The sequence below is a fragment of the Argopecten irradians genome, chromosome 1 (genome assembly GCF_041381155.1).
Source record: "Argopecten irradians isolate NY chromosome 1, Ai_NY, whole genome shotgun sequence".
In the NCBI taxonomy this organism is placed as follows: domain Eukaryota; kingdom Metazoa; phylum Mollusca; class Bivalvia; order Pectinida; family Pectinidae; genus Argopecten; species Argopecten irradians.
This window is the reverse complement of record NC_091134.1, coordinates 55,633,175-55,655,338: the sequence shown is the minus strand read 5'-3', so window position 1 is coordinate 55,655,338 and position 22,164 is coordinate 55,633,175. Positions and strand designations below refer to the sequence as shown.

The window sequence follows — 22,164 nt, the reverse complement described above, 5'->3', positions numbered from 1 at the left end:
AGTTCTTTCAGTCGTCAAAATTGCTAAAGCGTGCAAGATGTTATAAACAGTTAAGCTTAGACAAAATTAAGTGACATGTACTTGAATCATATGTAAGTTTTTAAAAAAATTTTATTGGCACAAACTGCCACATTAGTCATTCTGAAAATAAAATGTTATTGAACTACTCTAGTATAGTGACACTAAAAATGTAAAACATTTATTGCTATATACAATGAATAAATATAATAGTGATCAATGAATTTGGTTGCTTTTAATAATACTATTGGCAAGAAAATTTCTGATTCGGCAAGTTGAAATTTTACCAACTTGCCAAAAATGGATAGTGGCTTACAAAATTAAATTCTACCACTGAAAATAACAAATTTACTAAATCACAATTTTCTTACATTTACATAGCATATTGTCCATATTGTTTTTGAAGTTCACATTTGTAATCATAATGATAATTTCTAAATACAAAAAGAATGTTGTTCAATTACATGTTATGATCAGGCAGAAACGCTAGCCTCTAAACATTATACCTACTGCTAGCCTCTAAACATTATATCTACTGCCCTGATGCCCTGATTTAGTTGTCATTGTAACAATAATCGAGAGATTAACTAAATACACTTTAGTCTAGAACAATGTCTGATGTCTTGTTAGGCCATCAAACAGCTGTCATAACAGACAATTCTCTCATCCATTAATAAGACAGATGATGAGATAAGTCTTGCAATTGATACCAAAGTCTATAAAAAATTTCTTCCTTTTTTTTTCTCTACAGAAATAATGCTTAAAAAATTAAAATGCATACCATGCACTTTTGTGATGGAAGCTTAACAGACCTTCAGCCACTTGTACTGACCTAGATAACGATCCAGGAATTAAATGGAAGTTTAAATGGAAGTATTCAGGTTTTTATGCTCAACAGAAGGTTCAGTGACCTGTGTGGGTTGTCTGGAAGAGAGGATCATCAATATTTATCACACGGTATAAGTAATTACATCACTTTACATTATTAACACATTTCTATCCTGCTGAATTTCGGAGTTTCATTTAGTACCAACCAGATGTTTTCTCACCAATGCCTTAAGTAAATATTTTATATGACAAGTTCACTATACAATCCATAGACCAACAGACTGAAGCCAAATATGTAACTGTCAAACTTACTAAATCTCATTCCTTTCCTCCAAGAAAGTTATGCAACTTCTAATTAACATGTAGAGAGCTAGAATATTTGGAGGACAAATCTAACTATTGTCAGATACAGAAAGCCACTGACATTTAAGCCTAACCATAACACTTGTAAATACATTGTATTCAATGGGGTGGTAAATTGATCAAAAGTCTTCTTTGCTTCAAGTACATTTCGAGGACAAACTTAATTATATTTGAACCCTTGATAATGAAACCCCAGGTAAAGGTCAAGGTCAATTATTGAAACAAGAGGCCCATGGGCCTTAACGGTCATCTGACTCATAGCACAAAACAACAAAGTCACAGTATAAAGTATTGGTTAACGATTAATATAAACAATACAAGGAACTCCTTAGTTGAATATGTAAGTTTCTGAAATAGGTAAATGTCATTTGTTGAACAAACTTGGTAGCCCTTCATCCATATATGGTTGTAACCCATTCAAGGATTAATATAAGGAGGAGTCAGATTTTAAAGCCAAATTTCAGCAAAGCCCCCATTTTGGACCTCCACCGTACTATCCCCATGGGTCTTAGCTTGGTTGTTTATAAAAAATGATTGTCCTCACCTAAAGTTCCCGCTCTGAATCAATTAAAACCCCTATAGACCAATTTTTATTGAGATCAGAGACTGAACCCAAAAACAGGAAGTGGGCCAGCGGCCATCTTGGAATACCAAAATCTTTACGAAAATGATTGCATGTTGTTTGGCATCAATTAAAACCCCTATAGACCAATTTTCATTGAGATTGGAGATCGAAACCTGAAACAGGAAATGGGCCAGCTAAAATTAAGAAAATTAGCCCTTTCGGGGCCCCACCCCTCAGCCCCTAGGGGTCGGACCAGGCTCATTTATATAAAATATGATTGTCCTTCCCCAATGATGTTTCACATCAAATATAGATGAAATTCATCCAAGGATGAAGGAGGAGTAGGATTTTAAAGCTAAAACAAGGACATAGTCATTCAGATCCCCCGCCAATGGAGATATCAAAGCTGAAGTAAGTTTGATTGTGGAGAAATGGGTGTATAAACAAGAGATCCCAGAGGGATCTTGGCGCCCACCAAAGATTGATCTATGTCTGACAAATGAAAGAGGGATCTTTTCTCTGCTTTTCAAACTTACAATTCTTTTTTCTGCTTTTCAAACTTTAAACTATCAAAATCCAAGATGGTGGTCGCAAAATGCAATAGGCAGAACTAGGGTCCTAGAGGAACCTACATATGATATTTGAGAACAATCCCTTCAATACTTTCTGAGAAATAGCGGTAACAAACTTTAACTATCAAAATCCAAGATGGCCACCGGTCGGCCATCTTGTTGACCGATCAGTCCCAAAATGCAATATGCACAACTGGGGTCCTAGGGGAACCTACATATGAAATTTGAGAAAGATCCCTTTAGTGCTTTCTGAGAAATAGCGGTAACAAACTTTAACTATCAAAATCCAAGATGGCTACCTGGCGGCCATCTTGTTGACTGATCAGTCCCAAAATGCAATATGCACTACTAGGGTCCTAGGGGAACCTACATATGAAATTTGAGAACAATCCCTTCAATACTTTCTGAGAAATAGCCGTAACAAACTTTAACTATCAAAATCCAAGATGGCTGCTTGTCAGCCATCTTGTTGACCGATCAGTCCCAAAATGTAATATGCAGAACTAGGGTCCTAGAGGAACCTACATATGAAATTTGAGAACAATCCCTTCAATACTTTCTGAGAAATAGCGGTAACAAACTTTAACTATCAAAATCCAAGATGGCCACCGGTCGGCCATCTTGTTGACCGATCAGTCCCAAAATGCAATATGCACAACTGGGGTCCTAGGGGAACCTACATATGAAATTTGAGAAAGATCCCTTCAGTACTTTCTGAGAATTAGCGGTAACAAACTTTAACCATCAAAATCCAAGATGGCGGCTGGTCGGCCATCTTGTTGACCGATCAGTCCCAAAATGCAATATGCACAACAAGGGTCCTACGGGAACCTACATATGAAATTTGAGAAAGATCCCTTCAATACTTTATGAGAAATAGCGGTAACAAACTTTAACTATCAAAATCCAAGATGGCTGCCTGGCGGCCATCTTGTTGACCGATCAGTCCCAAAATACAATATGCACAACTAGAGTCCTAGGGGAACCTACATATGAAATTTGAGAAAGATCCCTTCAGTGCTTTCTGAGAAATAGCGGTAACAAACTTCAACTATCAAAATCCAAGATGGCTACCTGGCGGCCATCTTGTTGACCGATCAGTCCAAAAATGCAATATGCACTACTAGGGTCCTAGGGGAACCTACATATGAAATTTGAGAAAGATCCCTTCAGTACTTTATGAGAAATAGCGGTAACAAACTTTAACTATCAAAATCCAAGATGGCTGCCTGTCGGCCATCTTGTTGACCGATCAGTCCCAAAATGCAATATGCACAACTAGGGTCCTAGGGGAACCTACATATGAAATTTGAGAAAGATCCCTTCAGTGCTTTCTGAGAAATAGCGGTAACAAACTTTAACTTTCAAAATCCAAGATTGCTACCTGGCGGCCATCTTGTTGACCGATCAGTCCCAAAATGCAATATGCACTACTAGGGTCCTAGAAGAACCTACATATGAAATTTGAGAAAGATCCCTTCAGTACTTTCTGAGAATTAGTCGTAACAAACTTTAACTATCAAAATCCAAGATGGCGGCTGGTCGGCCATCTTGTTGACCGATCAGTCCCAAAATGCAATATGCACAACTAGGGTCCTAGGGGAACCTACATATGAAATTTGAGAAAGATCCCTTCAGTACTTTTAGAGAAATAGCGGTAACAAGAATTGTTAACGGACGGACGGACGGACGGACGGACGGACGGACGGACGGAAGGACGGACGGACGGACGGAGGACGGACGGACGACGGACCACGGACGAAAGGCGATTTGAATAGCCCACCATCTGATGATGGTGGGCTAAAAAAACCAGGAAAAAGGAAGTTGAGCTAAAGAAAGATGGAGTATAATTCAAGAAGAGCGGGCTGCAATTGTTGAATCAGGTATACAGCCTTGATATTTATATTAGACTATATACACAAAGATGGGTGGAGTTTTGCAAAGTAACATTTACCTTTTACCATGATATTTTCAGCAATGTTTCCATGGTAACGGAAAAAGTGCAAAAAATGAAAACCTAAAAATATAGCAAAAGGTACTACTAGACCATAAAAAGAATGTGTCTATGAAGTTTCGTGGAAATATCTCTACTGCTTTTAGAGTTATGCTCCGGAAACCATTCTTACAGAGGATGGACGGACGGACGGACTGACGAACAGAACCCATTTGTATACCCCCCCCCACCAACTTCGTTGGGCGGGGAATAATTAAGAAAATTTGCCCATTTGGGACCCCAGCCCTCAGCCCCTAGGGGTCGGACCAAGCTCATTTATATAAAAAATGATTTTCTTTCCCAATATGGATGAAATCCATCAAAGGATGAAGGAGGAGTAGGATTTTAAAGCTTAAATTAAGAAAATTTGCCCTTTTGGGACCCCACCCCTCAGCCCCTAGGGGTCGGACCAGTCTCGTTTATATAAAAAAATAATTGTCCGTCCCCAATGATGTTTCACACTAAATATGGATGAAATCCATCCAAGGATGAAGGAGGAGTAGGATTTTAAATCTAAAATAAGAAAATTTGCCCTTTTGGGACCCCACCCCTCAGCCCCTAGGGGTCGGATCAGGCTCATTTATATAAAATATAATTGCCCTTCCCCAATGAAGTTTCACACCAAATATGGATGAAATCCATCCAAGGATGAAGGAGGAGTAGGCTTTTGTATAAATAGTCTTACGCACAACGTACGACGCACGGGGCACGGCGCACGACGACGGACAAAACACGATGACAATAGGTCATCCTGACCTTCGGTCAGATGACCTAAAAAGCATTAGTAACCCCATAAGCCTAACATGCTACAGCCCCCATAATATCACATCTTTTTCCCAAGCTTATATTTGCAAAGATTTCTATAGTTTTTCTTATTATGTTCAGAGTAAATAGAAGGTCCCTTAGCCTATTGTAAAAGTATATTTTCTTCAAAGAATATTTGAAAATTAGAATACCTAACAACCAGACTTAATTGACACTGTGAACAAGACAGCATTATCTCTGCAATAAAACTTGATGAAACAATGAAAACTAATAATATGTACATCAACTAAACCCGAACACTTTGGAACAGTATTAATGTTGCATTTAGCATAATGTAAATAAATCAATAATTTCTGACAACATAATTCCATAAACATCATTTTTGTCACCAAGCTATGCTGATACTTCAGTTACATGAACACACATCCTTGACATTTGACAGCAAATTTTCCAACAAGACATGAGAAATTGTATTAACAGACAGCTCCCCGTATCATTGCACAAGCTCGAGAATCAAGTATTGGTAAAGGCCAGTGATTTCTCTGCACACAAACTGATTACAAGAGCGATTGTATGAATTCCACGGCACCAAATCTAACAAATGTGCTTTTATTAAGTTCTGTATTGGCACTACATAACATCAACAAGAGGCCCATGGGCCTTAACGGTCATCTGACTCATGGCACAAAACAACAAAGTCACAGTATAAAGTATTGGTTAACGATTAATATAAACAATACAAGGAACTCCTTAGTTGAATATGTAAGTTTCTGAAAAAGGTAAATGTCATTTGTTGAACAAACTTGATAGCCCTTCATCCAAATATGGTTGAAACCCATTCAAGGATTAATATAAGGAGGAGTCAGATTTTAAAGCCAAATTTCAGCAAAGCTCCCATTTTGGACCGCGGTCATACTATCCCCATGGGTCTTACCTCGGTCCTTTATAAAATATGATTGTCATTACCTAAAGTTCCCCCTTCTGAATCAATTAAAACCACTATAGACCAATTTTCATTAAGATCAGAGACTGAAACCTTAAAACAGGAAGTGGGCCAGCGGCCATCTTGGAATACCAAAATCTTTAAGAAATTTTTTGCATGTTGTTTGGCATCAATTAAAACCCCTATAGACCAATTTTCATTGAGATCGGAGACTGAAACCTTAAAACAGGAAGTGGGCCAGCGGCCATCTTGGAATACCAAAATCTTTACGAAAATGTTTGCATGTTGTTCGGCATCAATTAAAACCCCTATAGACCAATTTTCATTGAGATCGGAGACTGAAACCTTAAAACAGGAAGTGGGCCAGCGGCCATCTTGGAATACCAAAATCTTTACGAAAATGTTTGCATGTTATTCGGCATCAATTAAAACCCCTATAGACCAATTTTCATTGAGATCGGAGACTGAAACCTTAAAACAGGAAGTGAGCCAGCTAAAATTAAGAAAATTTGCCCTTTTGGGGCCCCACCCCTCAGTTCCTAGGGTTCATACCAGACTCATTTATATAAAATATAATTGTGTTTCCCCAATGATGCTTCACACCAAATATGGATAAAATTCATCCAAGGATGGAGGAGGAGTAGGATTTTAAAGCTAAAATCAAGAAAATTTCCCCATTTGGGGCCCCACCTCTCAGCCCCTAGGGGTCGGACCAGGCTCATTTATATCAAATATGATTGTCCGTCCCCAATGATGTTTCACACCAAATATGGATGAAATCCATCCAAGGATGAAGGAGGAGTAGGATTTTAAAGCTAAAATTAAGAAAATTTGCCCTTTGGGGGCCCCACCCCTCAGCCCCTAGGGGTTGGACCACGCTCATTTATATAAAATATGATTGTCCGTCCCAAATAATGTTTCACACCAAATATGGATGAAATCCATCCAAGGATGAAGGAGGAGTAGGATTTTAAAGCTAAAATTAAGAAAATTTGCCTTTTTGGGGCCCTACCCCTCAGCCCCTAGGGGTCGGACCAGGCTCATTTATATAAAATATGATTGTCCATCCCAAATGATGTTTCACACCAAATATGGATGAAATCCATCCAAGGATGAAGGAGGAGTAGGTTTTTAAAGCTAAAATTAAGAAAATTTGCCCTTTTGGGGCCCCACCATTCAGCCCCTAGGGGTCGGACCAAGCTCATTTATATAAAATATGATTGTCCTTCATCAATAATGTTTCACACCAAATATGGATGAAATCCATCCAAGGATAAAGGAGGAGTAGGATTTTAAAGCTAAAATAAGAAAATTCGCCCTTTTGGGGCCCCGCCCCTCTGACCCTAGGGGTCGGACCAGGCTCATTTATATAAAATATGATTGTCCTTTCCTAATGAAGTTTCACACCAAATATGGATGAAATCCATCCAAGGATGAAGGAGGAGTAGGATTTTAAAGCTAAAATTAAGAAAATTTGCCCTTTTGAGGCCCTGCCCCTCTGACCCTAGGGGTCGGACCAAGCTCATTTATATAAAATATGATTGTCCTTCCCCAATGAAGTTTCACACCAAATATGGATGAAATCCATCCAAGGATGAAGGAGGAGTAGGATTTTAAAGCTTAAAATAAGAAAATTTGCCCTTTTGGTGCCCCACCCCTCAGCCCCTAGGGGTCGGACCAGGCTCATTTATATAAAATATGATTGTCCTTCCCTAATGATGCTTCAAACCAAATATGGATGAAATCCATCAAAGGATGAAGGAGGAGTAGGCTTTTGTATAAATAGTCTTACGCACGACGCACGGCGCACGGCGGACGGCGGACGGCGGACGGCGCACGGCGCACGACGACGGACGAAACACGATGACAATAGGTCATCCTGACCTTCGGTCAGATGACCTAAAAATGCATATAGGGCTTCCAAAGAATGCTGGATAACTCCTTGGTTAAGAAAAGGTTCAGATTTCATCGTTCTGCCCATATTTTCCCAAAATAGTTCAACATATCAAAACATGTAAAAGTTTAGTGGATTTTGATGATCACATATAAATATATATATTAAATCCATGAAGAATTTTTTTTCTATTTTTTTGGGGGGGGTGGGGTGGGGGGGAGCAGTTGTTATCTAATTACGGTAGTTAGAATTTAATTATCATCTACCCTTTCTTTTCACAAATATTTCAACCTCTTACATAACCTAGGGAAAGGGAGGTGGTAGACCGAAATACATTGTAAACATTTAGTTAAAAACCCCAGACAAAAACTCTCAGCAACAAGAGGTGGTATATACAGTTACCATGTAAATTAAGTTATCAGACATCTTAACCTCTCAGCCATCATAGCCCAGTGGTGGGTTGTCACTGGTGGAATGTCAGACACCTTAACCTCTAGGCCACCACAGCCCAGTGGTGGGATGTCACTGGTGGAATGTCAGACACCTTAACCTCTAGGCCACCACAGCCCAGTGGTGGGATGTCACTGGTGAAATGTCAGACACCTTAACCTCTCAGCCAGCATAGCCTAGTAGCTATAGTCTGATGTTACTGGTGGAATGTCAGACACCTTAACCTCTCAGCCATCATAGCCCAGTGGTGGGATGTCACTGGTGGAATGTCAGACACCTTAAAGGTAGGTTTCGCCCAACCAAATAAATATTTTTTTGTGAAATGCGATAAGCGGAAGAAAAGATGAAAAAAACATATTAAAATATCTCAATTTAATTTCTTTATGTGTTTGAGATTGAACAAATGTGTCTTGAATACATAATTGAAGGAAATCCTTGATTTATTACGGTGTCCGTCAGACAAAATAATATGCAAATGAAGCTGCGATGGATTGTGTTGTCGAAGTTTGGCGCATGCGCATTGTCACGCACTAAAAGTAAACAAAATGTCTGAACGAAAGTGTGTGCGATGAAAAAAAATATATCTGAATCGGCAACAAAGTGGAGGAAATAATAATGGATTCGGTAGCACCCTAGGATATATATAGGGAATTAAATTCAGAGATGGCATGTAGCAATAGAAGAAACAGAAGCCACATCTCAAGCGGAACTTGCCGGGATCTGTTGGGACTCGTGTAACGGCATTGCACGTGGTGAGTTAAATTTCAACACATATGCCAGCGCACAAACAGCCGCAGACTAACTACATGTATATTTGGTGTACAAAGTTAGCGAGCGTATGTAAGTAACATGAAGTGTTTTAGATTATATGATATGTATAAACAGTCCCTCGCACTTCGATTTGCTGTTGTTATTTTTTTTTTTACTAAACATGCCGTGGCAAGACTGTCACTTCTATCTGACGTTTTGTTGCACGCTGCCGTTTGTTGCTGCGGCCTCGTTTTGGAAAAAATACGTCATATGTTCTATGTAAAGCTTGACTTCGCTCTATTTTTAGAGGAGTATTTTCCTGGTCAAGCTAGGCAACTGACCACCCATATTGTTCGCTGTATGCATTGAAAATGATCTGATGATTATATCTATGTATAGGATAAATTTCAATTTCGTAGTCTTTATATTCATTGGGCGAATGTCAGACACCTTAACCTCTCAGCCACCACAGCCCAGTGGTGGGAACACTGTATAGTAACGGGATCCGGCCCTGGTTGTTTGGTATCTACTTCCGGAATAATCGTACCCAAACAAATGAGAGGGGTAAGTGCTAAATCACTTTAAAAACTCGATAGTATTTCATTTGTTTATTGAAACCTATAAAAGATAAGAACAATGAAAGCTTAACATTTTAATATGTCCAACCATTGTATGTAAAAATGAGAATAAAGTCTCTTAGTTTTGTATTCAAACCAAACACGTACACTATAGTCATAACATGCTCACTAAACATCAATGATTATGGCACACAGGATGTAGTTATGATAAATTTGAAGTGATAGATAGTTTTTGTTCTATCCTAATTCTTTATCAACATCTTACCTTAAAGAAATGCATCCGATATCCTGAGATATGTTCATATTCTCACACATTTTTCTCAGTTTTGCACGGAAATCCCATCATGGTTTCATGTTTGAATACAAACTAAGAGACTTTATTCTCATTTTTACATACAATGGTTGGACATATTAAAATGTTAAGCTTTCATTGTTCTTATCTTTTATAGGTTTCAATAAACAAATGAAATACCATTGAGATTTTAAAGTGATTTAGCACGTACCCCTCTCATTTGTTTGGGTACGTTTATTCCGGAAGTAGATACCAAACAACCAGGGCCATATCCCATTACCATACATTGGGGATGTCACTGGTGGGATGTCAGACCCCTTAACCTCTCAGTCATCATGGTCCAGTGGTGTGGTGTTACTGGTGGAATGTCAGACCCCTTAACCTCTCAGTCATCATGGTCCAGTGGTGTGGTGTTACTGGTGGAATGTCAGACACCATAACCTCTCAGCCATCATAGCCCAGTGGTGGGTTGTTACTGGTGGAATGTCAGACACCATAACCTCTCAGTCATCATGGTCCAGTGGTGTGGTGTTACTGGTGGAATGTCAGACCCCTTAACCTCTCAGTCATCATGGTCCAGTGGTGTGGTGTTACTGGTGGAATGTCAGACACCATAAGCTCTCAGTCATCATGGTCCAGTGGTGTGGTGTTACTGGTGGAATGTCAGACCCCTTAACCTCTCAGTCATCATGGTCCAGTGGTGGGTTGTTACTGGTGAAATGTCAGACCCCTTAACCTCTCAGTCATCATGGTCCAGTGGTGGGTTGTTACTGGTGGAATGTCAGACCCATTAACCTCTCAGTCATCATGGTCCAGTGGTGTGGTGTTACTGGTGGAATGTCAGACACCATAACCTCTCAGCCATCATAGCCCAGTGGTGGGTTGTTACTGGTGGAATGTCAGACACCATAACCTCTCAGTCATCATGGTCCAGTGGTGTGGTGTTACTGGTGGAATGTCAGACCCCTTAACCTCTCAGTCATCATGGTCCAGTGGTGTGGTGTTACTGGTGGAATGTCAGACACCATAAGCTCTCAGTCATCATGGTCCAGTGGTGTGGTGTTACTGGTGGAATGTCAGACCCCTTAACCTCTCAGTCATCATGGTCCAGTGGTGTGGTGTTACTGGTGGAATGTCAGACACCATAACCTCTCAGCCATCAAAGCCCAGTGGTGGGTTGTTACTGGTGGAATGTCAGACACCATAACCTCTCAGTCATCATGGTCCAGTGGTGTGGTGTTACTGGTGGAATGTCAGACACCTTAACCTCTCAGTCATCATGGTTCAGTGGTGTGGTGTTACTGGTGGAATGTCAGACCCCTTAACCTCTCAGTCATCATGGTCCAGTGGTGTGGTGTTACTGGTGGAATGTCAGACACCTTAACCTCTCAGTCATCATGGTCCAGTGGTGTGGTGTTACTGGTGGAATGTCAGACACCTTAACCTCTCAGCCATCATAGCCCAGTGGTGGGTTGTTACTGGTGGAATGTCAGACACCATAACCTCTCAGTCATCATGGTCCAGTGGTGTGTGGTGTTACTGGTGGAATGTCAGACCCCTTAACCTCTCAGTCATCATGGTCCAGTGGTGTGGTGTTACTGGTGGAATGTCAGACACCATAACCTCTCAGCCATCATAGCCCAGTAGTGGGATGTTACTGGTGGAATGTCAGACCCCTTCACCTCTCAGCCACCACAGTCCAGTGGTGGGATGTCATTGGTGGAACGTCAGACACCTTAACCTCTCAGCCACCACAGCCCAGTGGTTGGGTATTACTGGTGGAATGTCAAATACCTTAACCTCTCAGCCATCATAGCCCAGTGGTATGGTGTTACTGGTGGAATGTCAGACACCTTAACCTCTCTGCCACAACAGCCCAGTGGTATGGTATCACTGGTGGAATGTCAAACACCTTAACCTCTCAGCCACCACAGCCCAGTGGTTGGGTATTACTGGTGGAAAGTCAAACATCTTAACCTCTCAGATACATAGCCCAGTAGTTGGATGTTACTGGTGGAATGTTAGACACCTTAACTTCTCAGCCACCACAGCCCAGTGGTTGGGTATTACTGGTGGAAAGTCAAACATATTAACCTCTCAGCCATCATAATCCAGTGGTGGGTTGTTACTGGTGGAATGTCAGACACCTTAACCTCTCAGCCACCACAGCCCAGTGGTGGGATGTCACTGGTGGAATGTCAGACACCTTAACCTCTCAGCCATCATAGCCCAGTAGTTGGATGTTACTGGTGGAATGTCAGACACCTTAACCTCTCAGCCATCATAGCCCAGTAGTGGGATGTTACTGGTGGAATGTCAGACACCTTAACCTCTCAGACATCATAGCCCAGTGGTGGGTTGTTACTGGTGGAATGTCAGACTTCTTAACCTAACCTCTAAGCCACCACAGTCCAGTGGTGGGATGTCACTGGTGGAATGTCAGACACCTTAACCTCTCAGCCATCATAGCCCAGTGGTGGGTTGTTACTGGTTGAATGTCAGACTTCTTAACCTAACCTCTAAGCCACCACAGTCCAGTGGTGGGATGTCACTGGTGGAAAGTCAGACACCTTAACCTCTCAGACATCATAGCCCAGTGGTGGGATGTTACTGGTGGAATGTCAGACACCTTAACCTCTCAGCCACCACAGCCCAGTGGTGGGATGTCACTGGTGGAATGTCAGACACCTTAACCTCTCAGACATCATAGCCCAGTAGTTGGATGTTACTGGTGGAATGGCAGACACCTTAACCTCTCAGCCACAACAGCCCAGTGGTGGGATGTTACTGGTGGAATGTCAGACACCTTAACCTCTCAGACATCATAGCCCAGTAGTTGGATGTTACTGGTGGAATGGCAGACACCTTAACCTCTCAGCCACAACAGCCCAGTGGTGGGGTGTTGCTTGTGGAATGTCAGACACCTTAACATCTGTGTAAAATACTTTCAATTTCCAATATAGCTGGCTTCAATTCTAAAGACCTGACCATTTTAACAAGCCTCCATTTCCCAGATCCAAACTGATACATTATCAATTCAGCTTCCACAATCATTTGAAATTATTTAAGTTTGTTCTGCAGTTTCAGTAATCTTCTTATTTTGTTTAATAGAAAAAATATATCACGTACATGCATCAGGGATGGAAGTTTTTCGACATGCAAAAATTAAATTACCATTTCAAAAACAAATACATGCATTCACTTATATATGTGTAGTGAATAACGTGAACAACCCAAAACAAATTCCATTTAAAACCATGCAAAAATGAAGAATGATTTAATTTTGAGCAAATCAGTTTTGTAATCGAATTAACAAACTTTGCTCTCTGTCACAAAGGCTTCATTGTTACTTAATCCAAGACAAAGAAAGACGATTCTGGATTTGTCAGGTTAATGCGAGGCCAGACAGATTGAAAAGGTTTATTAGACCGGTTACAGTAGCTAATTTATCAACACTTCACATACCATCTAAATACAGATCATCTTCTTCCTCCTCTATATTTGGCTTTGTCATTTTGTTGATTTCACCAGCACCTTTTTTATTGGTCCGAGTCTTACTGCCGTTTTGTCTAGCCTCATTCTGAGACAGATCCTCAATCATTCCAACCACGGTTTTACGTAGGTCTGGTTTAGCCTTGATGGTTGACGATACAGTCGGTAGCCGGATATCCATCCTACCCCCTTTAGGAGAGGTCACCTGTAGAAGGAGATTGATCTAAAAATGTCTGAAACAACAGGTTCCAATACATGTGGCATTCAAGTCTACACAATAAATGTATGGTGTTTCTGCCTTTTAATAAATGCTCATTTCATGATAGGTTACTTATACATGACTTAAATTTGAATTTTTTTTGTAACATAACTGAAAACTTTCATAACCGAGTTCATAATTAACCGATATTTTGGTTAAAAAGTGTGAGAAAAAAGTGTCAATTTTGAATTATTGTTGGCTTTAGCAATTAAGTATGTCTATTTGTATTTTTGAAATTTAAATCTATTGCCCTCTGAACTCCAGCAGTCTTTATGTTCCTGAGACCACATCAAAGACACTTTAAAAGCTCATCTTTCATTGGTCAATATCAAATAATGTTCTGGACGCTTGCAAATCACATGGGATTATGACAATGCGACTGCACATGGAGTGGTTGTAATTTTACTTCAGAAGGAAAACAATAGAGAAAACAAGATAATAAATGCCATACTACCTTCTTTCATTAAATCATTTACACTACAATTCAGAGAAACCTTTAAATAATTTGTTAGAAACCTAAGGTCATTTCGATAATTCTATGAATTACAATAATATTAAAAGCTTTAAATTTTTAAGGGTATCTTTTGAATCAAATCAATACAGAAAGCGTGCAAAGGAAATGAAAGTTATAAACGATAAACAGGATCTTTAAACAGAAGCCTATTAATGTAACTGATAAGTTTTAATCCAGCTGATAACTCGTTAATTTGTTTAACAAGAAATTGAGAAATTGCACCTGAATTGTTATTTGGCATGATAAGGTATTACGGAGTGGGTGGGAGTAAAGTTTTATCAGAAGTGTTTCCCGGTACGACTCTTTAAAACACACAATCTAACAGCATTACCCAATTTAAGAACAAACATTTCAGTAAATATCTAAAATCTGTCAAGCTAATATTGGATCATATTCATTTTAGGCCAAAAAACATCATATTATCAGCTGTAGATTTGCATCCCTAATCACATTTCGTCAACATGGAAACAACTTCGATTAACTGCTTCATCATTTTCATTTCAATTGAGTCAATACAAGAAAAAAGGATCATCAGACAGAAAAGTCTAAAATAGAGATTTTATTGACTTTTAAAAGGAAACATAATATCACACCAGCTATTAAAACTATCAGGCGTGATAGGAATGGAATTATATTTATATGGAAGAAATCAAATACTAATATTTTCTCTGTTGCTGATAAACATCTAATAAAGGGTGCCAAGCAGATACAGTGTTCTGAGCTCAAAACACAACAATTCTCTGACAGACCAACGTAAAAGCCATGTAGCCTAATTGCGTGCCTTCACATTACGACCAGATCCGTTTTGGTCGGGCACACCTGGTCAGTAAAGCTTTCATGTACATTGTATATAGGAAATACACAGGATGGAGGTAATGGTACAAAACGGACAGCTGACTGTACAGGTATCTTTATTGACATTCTCATCAGTATGGTCAGCTTAATGTAGGCTAAAAAATTACTTTTCCATTATCGAAAATATCAAATTTTTAGACTTAAGATAAATCTTTTAGATGAAATACTCAAATGGACAATAATTCCTCAAAAGACTATTGTTTCATACATTCTTAATTTCTATAAAATGGTGATTGATTTTTTTTTCTTTTTTCAGAACAAATTTCTGACAAGACATGGAAAATCAAACGCAGTGAGTGATGATTGGGACCTTATTTTTACAGATGTCTGTAACTGTGAGGAAACCTTAGGTTTGACAGAAAACATTCTTACATATATCATCATCATTATCTCTTTTAGTCTTCTCTTTATTCATGAATTTAGTAGAAAAGACAGTCATGAAGCAGATTTTCCGTATATATCTGAAAAATTATACTGCAATCAAAAAATTTCAGACTAGCAAACCAAAGTACATCCCAATAACCCCCAAAGGATAAAAGATTTCTAATACAATTCACATCTACATACTGCTACAGTACTACTCTGTGCAGTTTCAAAACAATATTTTGAAAAATTTCTCCAATGTCAGCCCTATTTCTAGTCACCTACTTCAAGGAATAGGTAACGCATTTAAACACACAACAATACATTTCTTTTGTTTTTCAAAGCCAACTTCTACAATTAAAGTAACAGAATCACAGTAAAACTAAAAAATGTTCATAATGAAAATGCTTACAACAACTTCATGGTTATAATGTAGTAATTTCATCAAGGTTCTTGTCAGATGTCTGTTTACATTTGTGTATATATAACTAACTGTGCTTATAACGAAGTGATTTCATTGATCCCCAGAGGTGTGTTATCACCAAGTTTTACTATAATAACTTCATAACTACTAAACATCTTCAACTTGAACTTCTTTATGTAGCTATGTTCCCAGATTTATTACTTTTCATGTTTTACTAAAAAAGTAAGAAGGTATTATTTCTTCCAACAGCAATATTAAATCAAATTGACCTAGAAACCAAATATATACCTTTTCATTGAGGGCATAGAGTTTGGTGGTGATGTCTCGGCCAAGCATAGCGTTGATGACATTGGCAAGGTATGGTTCTTTGATCAACAAGTACTCTAGGCCCTGACGTGGCCAGAATATATATCGACAGGTGGTTACAGCAAAAATGGACACCTGTAATAAGCACATCAAATATTACCTACATTTTGGAAATGTAATCTGCTAATGGACATGGCCAAAAACTACTATATTCTTGAAAAAGGCAATATTCCACATGTCTGTTTTTGTTTTGGACAGATAAGGAAACAGCTGAATACTTTAATTCCATAAATTCAATTTAATAGGGTTTATTATTTTAAACTATGGTGAGTTAATATGAAACTCTTGTTTCCCTAATATTTTTTATCTCTTGCAAATTCAGACTTAAACTCAAGTAAAAAAGAGGTGAATCAACATCATTTTCTTACCCAATACCTTTTGTCCTGTATCAATTCTCAATTCAACTCCTCTAGAACACTTGACTCAAACTAAGGTGAGTTAATATTTAAAGTTTCACAAACCCGATACCTATCCTTCCCTGTTTAACACCCGACTCAGGTGAGTTAATTTTAAAAGTTTTACTTACCTGATACTTTTCATCACCAGTAACACCCGACTCAAACTCAGGAGAATCAATAAACTCCATCTCCTGTATCTGATGAAGTAAATTGTGATGATGATACACATTCATTCTGGAAAAAAATTAGTGACCAAAAAATGTTATAAATTTGATTCACAGGAAGCTAAATTTCCTACACATATATCAATTCTTTTGAAAACAAGAATGAAACACTTTTGTAAAATATATGAACTTATTTACCTAAAACATTGACCTGTAGTTAATAGGTATATCAAAATATATTAACTGGGTGTGAGATGACCTAAAAATCATATCAAACTGCAGTTTGAATATTGCAAAGCCATGATTTCCTTATTGTTGAATTAAGCTTTGATCTATTTGGGATATAAGTGAAGTGCTTACATTGGGAGTATTGTGAAATATCAATCAGTTTTTCTTCATAAAGATTTACAGATTGACCACAATTACAAAACACAAAGCTGTTGTATTAAATTGATAAGGATCTAGCAATAGTGAACTTGACAATGGTAGACTCATGCTATGGACACAATCCAAAGTCAATTGCTGGAACAAAGTATGTAAATATGGTAATAAGTCATTATAATTTTGATTAACCTATGTCACACGAAAATTGTGTAGGCAAAAGACAACTGCTAATTAAAACAGACCACAACCGACAATTTATCTGATTTAATTGATCAGATTTTCAAGCTGTATAAACTATAATTGCAAAATGCCCACACAAGCTAAAGATAAAGTTGGATGTGGCATTCATGCTGGGATGAAGAGCTATTAAGTTTGTTAAAATGAACGACCTTGACCTTATTTCAAGGTCGAAGGAAGAACAACAGAACAGATAAGCCTTTATAAAAATTTGTATATGTGTAGCACAATTTGACATGGTAGACCATCCACAATACTGTCAGGTTGTGCAATTGGGAGAAAAATGTCCATTTAAAATTTGTAAGGCCCCTGATTTAAACCCAGATCATGATTACCTGGCCATTACAATTTTTCTGCTAACTTTCCCTTATCCAGTTGACTTTCCAAAGTTAACCCCTAGCTGTTGTTTCTAGCATTTGGTACACTTTCAGGTAACACCCATACTTTAAATGTAAATAGCTGTGCTTTATAGATACCGTCAAAAAATCTTGTAGTAGCTAGAACATCTATCTAGATTTCTAAATAGTCTCTACTATAAGAAGTAGTAATCTGCAGCTAGCTGTTATAATATTGGTATCCTTTGAACAGCTATACGTTACTTTCAAAGTTTGCCAAGATTCTGAGGCATAAGGAAAGTCTGATTGAGAAAAATCATTGAACATTGGCATGGATCTTGCAACTATTGAAACTTTATTTGGCAAAAATGAACAACAGTCAATGTGAGTCAGACAAGTTTGAGTCAGAAAAATATCTTTCTCTGTTGATTTCAGAGTGTTTAATGAAGGAATTTTATAGTCTAAATTTTAAAGTCGCATAAAAATTTGTCACTTAATTTGACATTTTTCAAACCAATTTATCAAACTGAACACATGGATATATAATTATGAGCATTACTTTTGACATAAGTAGGCCTGTACAGATTATATTTATCAGTCTTGATTATTAGAAATCTGTCACGTCAGGCAGGCTGATGCTAGTTATACCTGGACATGATTACCAAACTACTTGTACAATATAATTTATATCCGAGTCAATCATATGCTTCACTAGCCAATCATTAACGACTCCATCAAAGCAGGTTTCCGTGTCGCTAGGACACTTGATCACGACACAGATAGGTCTATACTGTAATCTGTGCATGATATTAGGTCTGTGATTCTAGTAAAATCTCGGGTAACGAGAGGATTACCGTCCTCAACCACATTGAGATTATCTCCATCACTTTAACATTAAAAAACACATGAAGTAATCCCAAACAGGTTAACATGTTTTTGAAGCATGTGATATGGCAAATCGATCAATAAAAAGTTGTGTACCAGGTATTAACCTGTGGGGTAAACACAGCAATTTTTGATTCACTGTCTGAGCATTTAGAAGGACAATGAATTAACAGGAATAAGGTCAAATTTCTTGCTAAATAAAGCATTGTGGGACTGTTGATGGCCTTGTGGGACTGTTGGTGGTCTTTTAGCATACAAAATGTCACTTAAAATGTTGTACAGATGATGTCACAAGTCTAGAGAATCTCCCAAATCACAAAGCCATTGAAGACATGCAGCTCTAAAACAGCACAAAAATCCTTAAATGATCATAAAGCTGTTGTTGATGATCTGTTGGTTGAATCTAAACACTGATCAAATGGAGGATAGCATACACATGTGAAATAGGAATGTCAGCCCATTTATATTTACAAAGGCAAATCTAAACACTGATCATATGGAGGATAGCATACACATGTGAAATAGGAATGTCAGCCCATTTATATTTACAAAGGCAAAACTACACCAATCAAATGGAGGATAGCATACACATGTGAAAAAGGAATGTCAGCCCATTTATATTTACAAAGGCAAAACTACACCAATCAAATGGAGGATAGCATACACATGTGAAATAGGAATGTCAGCCCATTTATATTTACAAAGGCAAATCTAAACACTGATCAAATGGAGGATAGCATACACATGTGAAATAGGAATGTCAGCCCATTTATATTTACAAAGGCAAATCTAAACACTGATCAAATGGAGGATAGCATACACATGTGAAATAGGAATGTCAGCCCATTTATATTTACAAAGGCAAAACTACACCAATCACATGGAGGATAGCATAAACATGTGAAATAGGAATGTCAGCCCATTTATATTTACAAAGGCAAAACTACACCAATCACATGGAGGATAGCATACACATGTGAAATAGGAATGTCAGCCCATTTATATTTACAAAGGCAAATCTAAACACTGATCATATGGAGGATAGCATACACATGTGAAATAGGAATGTCAGCCCATTTATATTTACAAAGGCAAATCTAAACACTGATCAAATGGAGGATAGCATACACATGTGAAATAGGAATGTCAGCCCATTTATATTTACAAAGGCAAAACTACACCAATCAAATGGAGGATAGCATACACATGTGAAATAGGAATGTCAGCCCATTTATATTTACAAAGGCAAAACTACACCAATCAAATGGAGGATAGCATACACATGTGAAATAGGAATGTCAGCCCATTTATATTTACAAAGGCAAATCTAAACACTGATCAAATGGAGGATAGCATACACATGTGAAATAGGAATGTCAGCCCATTTATATTTACAAAGGCAAATCTAAACACTGATCAAATGGAGGATAGCATACACATGTGAAATAGGAATGTCAGCACATTTATATTTACAAAGGCAAAACTACACCAATCAAATGGAGGATAGCATACACATGTGAAAAAGGAATGTCAGCCCATTTATATTTACAAAGGCAAAACTACACCAATCAAATGGAGGATAGCATACACATGTGAAATAGGAATGTCAGCCCATTTATATTTACAAAGGCAAATCTAAACACTGATCAAATGGAGGATAGCATACACATGTGAAATAGGAATGTCAGCCCATTTATATTTACAAAGGCAAAACTACACCAATCAAATGGAGGATAGCATACACATGTGAAAAAGGAATGTCAGCCCATTTATATTTACAAAGGCAAAACTACACTAATCAAATGGAGGATAGCATACACATGTGAAATAGGAATGTCAGCCCATTTATATTTACAAAGGCAAAACTACACTAATCAAATGGAGGATAACATACACATGTGAAATAGGAATGTCAGCCCATTTATATTTACAAAGGCAAAACTACACCAATCAAATGGAGGATAGCATACACATGTGAAATAGGAATGTCAGCCCATTTATATTTACAAAGGCAAAACTACACCAATCAAATGGAGGATAGCATACACATGTGAAATAGGAATGTCAGCCCATTTATATTTACAAAGGCAAAACTACACCAATCACATGGAGGATAGCATACACATGTGAAAAAGGAATGTCAGCCCATTTATATTTACAAAGGCAAAACTACACCAATCAAATGGAGGATAGCATACACATGTGAAATAGGAATGTCAGCCCATTTATATTTACAAAGGCAAAACTACACCAATCAAATGGAGGATAGCATACACATGTGAAATAGGAATGTCAGCCCATTTATATTTACAAAGGCAAATCTAAACACTGATCAAATGGAGGATAGCATACACATGTGAAATATAGTGTAAGCCCATTTATATTTACAAAGGCAAAACTACACCAATCAAATGGAGGATAGCATACACATGTGAAATAGGAATGTCAGCCCATTTATATTTACAAAGGCAAAACTACACCAATCAAATGGAGGATAGCATACACATGTGAAATAGGAATGTCAGCCCATTTATATTTACAAAGGCAAATCTAAACACTGATCAAATGGAGGATAGCATACACATGTGAAATAGGAATGTCAGCCCATTTATATTTACAAAGGCAAAACTACACCAATCAAATGGAGGATAGCATACACATGTGAAATATAAATGTCAGCCCATTTATATTTACAAAGGCAAAACTACACCAATCACATGGAGGATAGCATACACATGTGAAATAGGAATGTCAGCCCATTTATATTTACAAAGGCTAATCTAAACACTGATCAAATGGAGGATAACATACACATGTGAAATAGGAATGTCAGCCCATTTATATTTACAAAGGCAAATCTAAACACTGATCAAATGGAGGATAACATACACATGTGAAATAGGAATGTCAGCCCATTTATATTTACAAAGGCAAATCTAAACACTGATCAAATGGAGGATAGCATACACATGTGAAATAGGAATGTCAGCTCATTTATATTTACAAAGGCAAAACTACACCAATCAAATGGAGGATAGCATACACATGTGAAATAGGAATGTCAGCCCATTTATATTTACAAAGGCAAAACTACACCAATCAAATGGAGGATAGCATACACATGTGAAATAGGAATGTTAGCCTATTTATATTTACAAAGGCAAATCTAAACACTGATCAAATGGAGGATAGCATACACATGTGAAATAGGAATGTCAGCCCATTTATATTTACAAAGGCAAAACTACACCAATCAAATGGAGGATAGCATACACATGTGAAATAGGAATGTCAGCCCATTTATATTTACAAAGACAAAACTACACCAATCACATGGAGGATAGCATACACATGTGAAATAGGAATGTCAGCTCATTTATATTTACAAAGGCAAATCTAAACACTGATCAAATGGAGGATAGCATACACATGTGAAATAGGAATGTCAGCTCATTTATATTTACAAAGGCAAAACTA

The 22,164-nt window shown here is 37.9% G+C and overlaps 1 protein-coding gene across 1 annotated transcript in view; it reads right to left on the bottom strand.

Moving 5' to 3' along the window:
* The window catches only part of LOC138334349 (popeye domain-containing protein 3-like), a 40,407-nt gene that overhangs the window by 6,576 nt on the left and 11,667 nt on the right, over nucleotides 1-22,164 (bottom strand). Inside the window, exons 5-7 of the mRNA XM_069283013.1 lie at nucleotides 16,811-16,916; nucleotides 16,207-16,359; nucleotides 13,477-13,708 (exon numbers count right to left, since the gene is read on the bottom strand). Of these exons, the coding sequence (XP_069139114.1) occupies nucleotides 13,477-13,708; nucleotides 16,207-16,359; nucleotides 16,811-16,916 (491 nt within the window). The remainder of the gene's footprint in view (nucleotides 1-13,476; nucleotides 13,709-16,206; nucleotides 16,360-16,810; nucleotides 16,917-22,164) is intronic.